At 23.0% G+C, this 11,665-nt stretch overlaps 2 protein-coding genes across 2 annotated transcripts; both read left to right on the plus strand.

Moving 5' to 3' along the window:
• Window positions 1-1,725: 1,725 nt before the first annotated feature.
• Window positions 1,726-5,027, plus strand: LOC114129829 (uncharacterized). Its single transcript, XM_027994674.2, has 4 exons — window positions 1,726-1,920; window positions 2,502-2,648; window positions 2,893-3,054; window positions 4,689-5,027. Exons 1-4 carry the CDS (start codon window positions 1,852-1,854, stop codon window positions 4,875-4,877), a joined length of 567 nt encoding a protein of 188 aa, XP_027850475.1. The 5' UTR covers window positions 1,726-1,851; the 3' UTR covers window positions 4,878-5,027.
• A 1,892-nt stretch (window positions 5,028-6,919) lies between these two features.
• On the plus strand, window positions 6,920-9,265 carry LOC114129827 (uncharacterized). The gene is made up of 4 exons (XM_027994672.2): window positions 6,920-7,108; window positions 7,564-7,713; window positions 7,920-8,081; window positions 8,944-9,265. The coding sequence occupies exons 1-4, from the start codon at window positions 7,040-7,042 to the stop codon at window positions 9,133-9,135; spliced, it is 573 nt and encodes a 190-aa protein (XP_027850473.2). The 5' UTR covers window positions 6,920-7,039; the 3' UTR covers window positions 9,136-9,265.
• Window positions 9,266-11,665: the final 2,400 nt, after the last annotated feature.

Below are 11,665 nucleotides of genomic sequence, written 5' to 3' on the forward strand. Positions count from 1 at the left end.
TATTTTTATTTTAAGCATGTATTACATAATGCATTGTAATGTATCATAATATTATGCGTATGAAATTTTACTGATAAGATTTATTCTTGACAATAACTCTAAATATATTATTATTTTTTAATTTATGATAATAATAAATAATGATACAACACTGGATTGTCTTTTGTTCTTCGTGTAAGAGTGAAAGACCCGTGACGGCTGACCAGTGCTTTATCGTCCAACCTTTGTAAATAATTATCTGTATATGTATGTTTACAGGTTACCTGTAAAACCATGTTAATTATTTACGACATGCAATATTGACAAACACAATATAATATAATTTTAGATATTTTTAGAACAATGTTGCAAACAGTTTTATAAATTTTTTAATACTATATGACGTAATGGCTAATTTCCAAACTCCAGTTATAATATAATTATCTGTATGAATGAATATGATTAAAAACTGAAAATAATTTCTATAGGTTAATCACAATATTTTTGTTTTTAACGAATTAACGAATTAAATTTACTAAATTTCATCATCAAAAAAAAAAACTGTTCTATTTTATCTTAAAGCTAAAGATTAGAAGTACTATATAATTCTAATATTATAATAAACTTATTTTAAAAAAAAAAAAGAAGTATTTGGCATATAGAGATTCTTATATTTATACAACTTTAATATTACCTATTAAAAAAAATACTATAAATTTTAAATGTACTTACCTCACACTATAAACGCCAATTATTGAATTTTTAATTGGACTGTAATTAATGATTTTTGATGAAAATAAATCAATTTAATAATTAAGGAATTGTGCATTCAAATTTTCGTCATGGATCGGACTGTGAATATTTACTATAAAAATGTAACAAATAAACAAAATAATTTTATTATACTTTAGAAAATATAGAATTTAATAAAATAGAAAATTTACATCAATGTTTAAATTGATTTACACTTTCTATAAACAAAATACTTAAGATGTAATTATAATATGTTACTTATAGGTACTCGCTAATACTACCATACATCTTTTATGATAAAATATTTTAAATTTGTTCCTAGATTTTTTAATCTAATATAATATGAAAATAATAAAAAATATTTTTAAAATCATAAATGATTCCTGGTGATTGCAAATAGATTTAAATAATAAATGAACTAGCCTTATTATCCAGATTTTTAAACTTGTAGAATTTATTTCCCACTCCTCGGTGGTTGTAGGCCATACTCATATTGTGTAATTTAGTTATTAAAGTTTTTGTGAAGGTTAGATAACTGGCAACTGATAAACTTCTCATCCATATCCGTTTTATTTTTATTTTTTATTTTTGTTTTTGTACACAATATTTTAAATTATTTATATGCATTGTACAGGAGACAATAACATAGTATAATATTATTATTATTTATATTATATATATTATATATATTATACATATATACAGTATACACTATATACACTATATATATATGAGTATATATAATATATAGAATTTGCATTTACTACCATTGAATAGTTTTAAAGACAAATAGGCTTGCTCATTATGAGTAATTATATAATTGTATTGTATTCTAAGTAAGAAATACTAAAGCCCAGTGATTTTAATGATTTTATCAAACTGATCAATTATTATAATGACATTATTATTATTATGATTATGCACATCTAATTTTTATTATACATAGCTAACTTCTAATAGTAAAAATATATGGTTAGGTAAATAAATGCCATACGATTTAGTTGTACTTGATTTTGTGTAATCATTATATCAAAAAAGTATTCAAATAAAAGATTTAAACACGCTATAAGTTATTCGTAGATATACTGACTGCGAGCCATCTGTTTCAGAAAAACAAAAATGTTTTTCATGAAGTTACTTTTTATTATTTTTATTGGTAAATACTTTGAAAACGTAATATTTGCTGCAGTAAGTATAATACATATTTCCTTAAAATTCGTATTCTATTATATTATTATAATTATACATCAGAGTGAGATTCACCAAGAATTTTTCGATATACTTAAATACTATGTTTTGAAATGCTTGAAATTTGTTTTATACCTACTACTTTTAAGTACTGGACTGTGGTGATACAAATTCCTATTCATACGACCCCATTTATAGTTTTATACATTAAATTATTTAGCACACTGTTTTTCTGAACATTTTGACATATCCAATTCCAAGATTAATGATTATAAATTTAAAAGATATTAGGGCTACACCAATTTTGAAATTTTAATCATTTATGTTATTTATTACAATTGATAGTTTATAAAATTGGTCCAAGTAAAGTAAAAATAGATCGGATAAAATATGTATCTTATGTTTGTTATCTTTGTAAAGCAATTTATTATTCAAAATATAAATTTTTTAATAATAGAAAAACTAAAAATTCTAAAAATCAAAATTTAAATAAATTCTTTATTAAATTTAAAAATGAGGTTGAGCTTGGTGAATCACTCTGTATAAAATAAATACTTTATGAAAACTGTAATAATTTTCAGTACAATCCATTACTAACTTATACGATACGATTTCAAAAATTGACATTTAAACCCAACATAACTGGAAATTATACGATTGACAAATATAAAGAAAACGAATTCGTTAATGGATATGTTGCAATTAATTCGTCAGAAATAATAGACAAGGTAGATGACTACAATAAGTTAATAGTAATAAGGTATTATTTAATACCTAATTAAAAAATTATCTGCAATAAACAACTTCAAAATATTATAAAATTTACTTAAAATATACATAATAATATCATGTTTAATTAAGAATCAATGAGTTATTATATACATAGTAAATATTACTTATAATTCATATGTTAAATATTTATAAACTATGACATAATTTTTCATACCTACATGCGTATAAATATTTTTAAAGCTTGTCGTATTGTTTCATCGCTGTAATCCAGAAGGTGTAAACTGTGAATATTTCCAATCATGGGAATTAACCGATCTTTGCCCTAAATTAAGGGATAAAAATCAATTATGGTCCAGTTGGTATGGATCACTTGACCCACAACCAAATTGTCCAGTAACAAAAGTAAGGAATATTGTCCTTTTATAATTTAATTTACTAATTTATCTGAATAAATACAGTTTCTTAAATTGTATTATTCTGTATCCTTTTTAATATATTAATATTATAGTTTATAATATATTATTTAATGTATACAATGTTCTGTGATTACTTATATTATACGTGGTTTTAATTTCAGTTGGTAAAAATAAAAAAAATTACGGAAACTGGGGTATATTTTTAATTTTCTAAAAATTATTAAAAAAAAAAAAAACAATTTTGTTGTAACTTTTTAAAATTTTTTTTAAATTTAATTATGTTTCTATAATATTTTTGTTTAATCATTATTCTAGAATAATGAAAATATCGGCATGAATATTGGTATGGTTCACAAAAATTTATCTTTTGGCAATTAAAATGTGCTAATTTTTGTTTTTTAAATTCAAATTAAGAAGAAAATCATCAAAATCAAAATATTTTATAATTAGAATCTTGTAAATTCATCAAATTGTTTTTTCTTTGTGTTTTTAATATTAAGCTTGAAAGTGTAGTATTAGATTATTCTGAAATTAGCCTTGCATAATTCTAAAAATATCTAAAATATGAAATTATAAATTCTTTCTAGACATTTAAAGTTGGTTCTATTGTTGACGAAATTGGTAATAACTGACAAAAAAAAAAATAATAAACTATTTTTCATGTAATTGTTTTAGATTATATGCTGTAGTTAAAAAATATTATATCTTAGGTACTTGACATTTTTTTTTCATTATTATTTTTTATATAAAATTAAATTTTAAACATATTTAAACTAATTCTATAGTATTTCTACTATGCATCTATACGAAACTACACCATTCTACTGCACGTATATTTCGACTTATAAACTGATAAAAAATAATAATAACTATATATATTTATACCATATAATATTAATTATTTTTTAATCCATGTGATTTCGGAAAAATTAAGTTCATCCTACTTAATTATATAGTTATTAGTTTATTACTAATAAACGATATTATAGTATAAACTATAATTAAATAGTGAATAAGAACTGATAATGTGTAAGATAGTACCTACGTTATATGGAGAAATAAGTTCTACCAATCACTTAATTAGTATGGAATTAAAAATTAAGAAAGACGGAATGATAGAAAGTGTGTGTGTGATAAGTATAAATAATTATAAAATATATTATACAATATAATAAGAAATAAATGCTGGAACACCGTCTACTTATGTAATAATTTATTATTGAGTTGAAATATAATACATCTTTTCATTTGCTTAGCATTATTCAATGACGAGATATACTCTAAACCTACTGTACCTCAGAGCAACTTACCCAGTTTATTTTAATTTAATTATATTGTAATATTAATTTATATGTATTTATATGCTTATTGTGCCCCAGACACCGAAATATGCATATTGCATAATTTCAAAATGAAAAAGCAATTAATAATCATTTTTATGAATTAACTATAGGTTAAAAGTTTTTATCTAACATTCTATTCTAACACAAATCATTAATCAGTATATGAAATATATAGTTTTATATGCAACACATTGTTTACCTCTTATAGTAATTATGAATTTGGATTTTATTGCGTTTATTGTTTTTAAATAAGTATTAACAAATTTTAAATATTTAGGTGAATTCATATATAAGAAATGGCACTATTGATTTTGCCAAAGCGGTTCGATGGTATCCAGATTGTGTTAACTATCAATGGAAAGTGATACAAAAGTTTTATGCCGGTGAACGTTACTTTGGTAGTTACTCCTTTGATCTATCAGTGTTTAGCTACAGAAAAAGAAACATAAAAAAATCAAAACAATAAAATGTAATTAATTTTACATAAAAAAATATTTTACAATTTATTATTTATTTAGATTATTTAATTTCATTAAAAATCACACCTACATCAAGATATTTATATTTTGAAACTCAATTATGTATTTTATCATCTAACTTTATTATATAAGTGTAATTTGGCTTGGTATTACGGTATTATTATACTCATTATAAATTTTAATAAATATACTTTAATGTATTTATTGTACGTTTTATTTGAATATAATTTATATCTGATTTATTCTATTTATACACATACGTTGTAGGTATATAAACAGGATAGATAAATATATATTATCTATTTATTTATTTAACCAAATCAATTACAGTAATATCACACATTGAATTTAATATAAAAATTTATTTTGTGTGAAATCGTTTAAGCGTGAATGTGCTGAAATATAAATTGATACTTTTAAATTTTAATAGAAAAATGAATATAGTTGTTAAATATTTTAAAAATTATAGTAAAGCAACAATTGAAAGCGGTTATACATTCTAAGAACTATTTAGTTAAACGATAAAATGGTATAATAACGATGAATAAAGTTTTAAAAATTTTGTATCTCATTGTGAAACATAGTGAGTGCTTGATATAAATACTTCCAAAGTGTACATTAAAAATTAATGCAGTAATATTTATATCATAATTTCATCAATCCCAATTTTATCTATTTGTTTGTTGAATGAATAAGTAGGAAAATTCATTAAAATAAATTAGAAATAGATTGAATAAACTATAAATCGCTATAATATGGCATGATTAACTTTTTGTTCTCTGTAAAAATATTCTGCAATAGTTTTTCATAGTTACACACAATTATAATTAATATTTGAGTATCCACTCTAATCTATAACTTTCTCACGTTACCATTATTTTTCTTTAAAAACAGTCTGAAAAATGCATTAAAAATATAACGTTAACCAAACTTAAAATTATCGAATGAGAAAAGTATGATAATACCCATACCACACCAAATGACCGAATGAATATAGATTTTCGTAAGAAAATGAAAATTTTAATTTATTTCTCAAAATAGATTTTTAAATTTTAAGCTATCACTGTAGCTATAACTAAGAGTGCCTACATGATATGTATTTAGACATTGGATTGTAGTTTTTTCATGCTAAAAAAATGTTTTGCTTAACAACTTATTTTGGGAATACATATGAGTAACTTAGAGTGGAAGTATTGCACAAGACTGTATGATTATTATGACTATCTATGCAATTCTTTGAACATGGCTTATAAATAATAAGTTTTAGATGCCGAGTTTAAATCTGAAAATGGTATGTTGTAGAATATTATACAAATTGCTTAATTTTAATAAATAATTATCACTTTTCATATATTAGTCAAAAACACGGTAAAACGTCGAATTAGTACATCAAATTAAATTTACTTTTTATAATGAATTATTACTACTAATCTAAATTATCAATGCAATATTATTTAAAAAATATATTAATAATTTAATATTTTTAATTAATTATGCTGAATACGTAACAATAGTATTATATAAATTCAATAAGTCGTTTTTTTTAAATAACTTCATTATTTACGTATGAAATAATATTTATCTCATTACAACAAATTTGCATGATGTGAGAATAAACTGTAACAACAAATTTGTATAATTCAAACCAAAGTTACTTTTTTGACTTCAACTTTTCTTTATTTGTTTGGATTAACCTGAAAATTGTTTATTAAAATTCTATAATGTTTAAAGAGCTTTAAATCTCTGTAAACTAAATTGAATGTTTGATACGAATACTTCAAAATATATGTACATAGGTACATCATTAACGAATAATAAAAATAATATTATCATCATTTCATCAATCGCGATTAAATTTCTTTCACAAGTGAATAAATAAGTAGTTTTGTTAAAATGTGTTTATTACAGAGTAAATAAATAGAAAATAATTATAATATGGCATGTTTCATTGTGTTTTCTGTAATTTTTTATGCAATCGTTTTTCATGGTCTCATGTCGTTTGGCTTAAATATATGTGCATTTAGACTACTTAGTATCAATATACATAATAATAATAAATATACATTTTGTATACAGTCATAAAGTATAGACAGTATTAATTTGAATAACTATAAGCAATAGCATTAATACCTAACACAGTAACATAATAATGGCGACATTTTCAAACAAGGTGTTTTACTTTATTTTTATTGGAGTACATGTTATAAATGTTATGTCTGTGAGTATTTTTTATTTTATATAGTATAATTATATTAGGTATATAATATTTAATATTTTTAGAATACATCCGAAGTAGTGTTTGTAATAGATAAATCAACACAATTGCATACTCATCATCTTACGGCAACTTTATTGTAAATGTTTTTTTATCAGAAGTATTTAAGTTACTTCAATTTTTAAGCTTCAAATAATAGTATTAATTAGCAAGTATACCTCCTCTGGTCTACAACTTATGCTAATAGAATCATAAGCGCAAATAGTATTTGAGATTTGGGGGTGGGCTGAATCTCAGGCTTATATAGGACTTGATTAACACAAAATATGTAAAACATTGGTGTATATGTATAACATTAGTTTTTTTGAGGGTGCTAAACAAAGTTTAGTTGGGGCTTAGCCCAACAGCCCCCCGCACTATTTGTGCCTATGAATAGAATATTTTATTGCAATTTTTAGTTCAATCCAATGTTAACATACAGTGTACGATATAAAAAATTAGATGCAAAACCTAACATAACTATTCATCATTATTCGATCGATCAATACAAAGATGTACAGTTTATAAATGGAAAAATTTCAATCAATTCGAAAGAATTGATCAACAATGTAAGTAAAAATAAACTATTGTATAAATTAAACTATATTATATATTTTAATAATAATTAATTATATATTTTGTATTATTTTCTGATTTTGTTAAACTGTATTCGTTCTAAACATTTTAAGTAATATCAAAAATTATTTAAAAATACAGCTAATAATATTATTATAGTCGGCTAATTAAAATTGAATAATTTTATTTTGATTTAAAGGTGAATGCAGTATTTTATCGTTGTGATTCAGATGGTATTAACTGTGAATATTTTCAAACTTGGAAAATAACAGATATCTGTCCTAAATTAAAGGACCCAAATCAATTATGGTCCCGATGGTACAGTTCCTTTGATCCACCGATGCTTTGTCCATTAGATAAAGTAAGGAAGTTATATACTATTTGTAATATATATATTTTTTTTTTGCATTTCCTTTAATTTTCGGAATTATAGGTGGTCAGACAACATCCTTTTATCGGACCCTATACCGAGTCATTGAGTTTGTATTTTGCACCAAAATAAGAATCTATTTTTTCGTTTATTGATAATTCGATTATTCCTCGATATCCTCGTTGACGTTGTGACTATTATAGATAGGCTCGAATGAAAATAATGATTTTTCGGGATTTTTCAACTTCTCTGGTAATATTTTGACGTATGACGTCCAATTATTGGTCGTAATCGTATTGTGTATATATAATATATCAGCTTATTATTTTTATCAAATACTAAGCTAACAATTTAGTCTTACCGTTTGATCGTGATAATTAATATAATTCAGTGTAGTGCAGTTTTAAAATTATTATTTTCAATGTGGAAGCTTTTTATATCTCGATGTATAAAAACTTGTATGTTGGTACTATCGAGATACAATTGAAAAAATAATCGATTTTAATTTTAATGAAAATTTATTACAATTCCTATTTCTTACTACTTGAAGGTGGTGTAAATTACATATCATTTTTTTTTGGAGCAAATTATTTACGCATTTCAAAAATATTGGTGCAAAATACACAAGACGTGTTGTTTAAATTTTGCATCTATTTTGGGGCAAATTGACTACAGTCCCAAGTCATACATTAATTGTAAGCCGACAGCGTATAGTGATCACGTCCTTGTGTAGTAGTCGACTACGTTTTTAATTTTCAACAGAGAGTTCATATTTTTTTCTGAAAAATTAATATAAATTAATATTATATATTGTATCATTAAATTAAAACATAATAACTTTTTTTTTATTTAGGTACATTATAAAATAAAAAATGCCACTATTGACATTGGCTTAGGAACACTGTTGTATCCACAAGCAACTGATTACCAATGGAAAGTAGTTCAAAATATGTATGCTGATGATGACATATTAGTTGGTAGTTACTCGATGCATGTGTCATTTTTTGGTTACAGAAAAAGAATCAAATATACTTTTAAACCATAATTTGTTATTTGATTAAGATATTGTATATCTATTCAGATATGATTTCAGTTTGTTATCATTTTCTAATAATTAATTTTAGTTTATATATGTAACTTTGAATTGACGTATTGCACAAACTTAGTAAAATCAAACTATGCATTTCGTTCTGTATGTAGTTTAAGTCTTAAGAGCTTTAAATTTAGAATGTAGAGCTGGAAAAGTAGTATCTATTAGAATAAATTTTTATCTCCTTAACTTAATTGATAATTGTTTTTTTATTTAAAAAAAAAAATTTCTTATATTTTAGATTCATTAACGGAGTGATGAAGGTATTAATTTTCCAATGATGTGTTTTTTATCGTGCCTGTGTACGCCATACACCATAGCTTATCGAAATAATAATATTTCAATTTAAAACTTAAGGGGTGGCAGGAGGGAGGGGTTTCAGTGAAAAGTTTATTTTTCTTGCTGCATTATAAGGGACAAAACTCCAAAGTAAGAAGTTTCCTGTAATTCTCAAAAAATCGAAAAAAACTATAAAAAAGTGACGGAAAAATGTTAATTTTTACGTAAAATTAGTTTTTGACAAAATAAATTAATTATATAAGTTGTAACTCAAAAACTAATCACTGTAAATACTTAAAATGTTCACCAAATATTAGCGTTATATTAGCGTTATCTATACAAGGTTAAATTTTCAAAATATGTTTGCTTTTTTCGAGCGATTTATGGATAAATAACTATAATTTTTTTTTATCATTAGTTGTGTATTAATACATAATAAACACACATAATTATAAAAAAAATATATTCGTTGCTCTGCTCAAAATCTAAAAATAAGCTACCGTATACCTAGTGGAAACTCCTTAAATGATACAAGGTTCTTAAAAAATAGCATTGAGCATAATTGAAATTTCTAAAAATAGGAATTTTCATTTGAAAAACAAAGGACTCTGCTTGCCAAATCGCTCTGTATATTAATACAAATATAAAACACCGTCAATTTGTGGTTGAAAAATGTTACAATAGTATAATCTATCGTTTTACCAGCTACAGTATTGTCAGAATTTCATTTGTAGCTAAGCCTTGTAAGTCTAATATACTATAATAACATAATATATGGTCATATGTTATACAATATATAATAGGTTGTTATAATACTATGTAAATGAAAAAAAATTTAAATTGGATTTTCAGCATACCAAACAATACATTTTGTTCAATAATCTTATATTAGTTATAATTATAATTTCGTGTGGCTTTTATTTAAATTGTTCGAAAAGAATAATTGATTGATTATTTACTTAATTATGTTCTCACACACTACACAACTAGTCGATAATAACGTATAACGTATTTATTTTTAATCATCTTTCAGTCTTCTTTTTATAACAAATAAACAATCATTAACTGCAAATTCATAGTCAAATCATTATTACATCATAACAGAAAATATTTTACACATTATACCATTTTACAAAAAATAAAAATTATTTTGGTTGTTTTAATATTTTTTTTTAATTTTATTTTTTTGGTATTTAAAAACAAATAATTGTAGATATTTGAATCAATTATTAAAATATTTCATTCACTCAAAGAATTTAAAATTCTTCATAAAAAATCAGAACCATTTCTTCTAAAAGCAAAATATTAAAAATATGTAGAACCATTTTTTTTTATAGCCATTTGAAGTACAAATTTAGAAGAAATTCGATGTTTGAATGAAAAATAATATCAATACAATTTTAAATAATATATTTAGGTAAAACCATTAAATGTATTGCTTTATAAGACAATTAATGGTCGAATACTATTATATTAACAGTTATCAAATATAGCAAAAATAATCAAATTTATCACATATCAACCAATATTTTTTTCCTGTTATACATAATAAATTTCTGACAGGAACATGCATTGATATCGAAAATAATAAAATAAAAACATTTTTGTTCATTTCTAATTCAAATTATTGTAATCATAATAATATTATTATCAAAAATACCTATATGTATCGCATTTCATTTTAAATAATATTTTGTTTCGTGTGTAAATAATATGTGATGATGATGTTGTAGAATGTATTAAAAACTTCGAATAAACAGAAAATTATACAATATGGTCAATGTGACAATGTTTGGCTATTACAGAAAAATAATGATAACCATTTTTTCATGGTAATATTTTTTTTCATTTTTCCACTCAGTTTCAGTTTTAACAGTATTTGTTTGAAATATATTGTAATGTTTGTATTGAACTATTTTAAAATCATTTACACTGTCATAAAGTATTGACAGTATTATTTTGTAAAATTATAAGCAAATATAAAGCATAGCAAGAAAATAATGGCAACACATTTAAATATGGCATTTTATTTTACTCTCATTGGAGCACTTATTATAAATGTTGTGTCTGTAAGTTTTTTATTTTTTATAACGTGTACTGAATATATTTTAGATAACATATATGGATGTAGTATTCGTAATTGATAAATAAACACAATTATTGCTTTACTAGTAATAGTATGGCGCCTTTTTTATTGAATCAAAAT

Source organism: Aphis gossypii, chromosome 1 (assembly GCF_020184175.1).
Source record: "Aphis gossypii isolate Hap1 chromosome 1, ASM2018417v2, whole genome shotgun sequence".
In the NCBI taxonomy this organism is placed as follows: domain Eukaryota; kingdom Metazoa; phylum Arthropoda; class Insecta; order Hemiptera; family Aphididae; genus Aphis; species Aphis gossypii.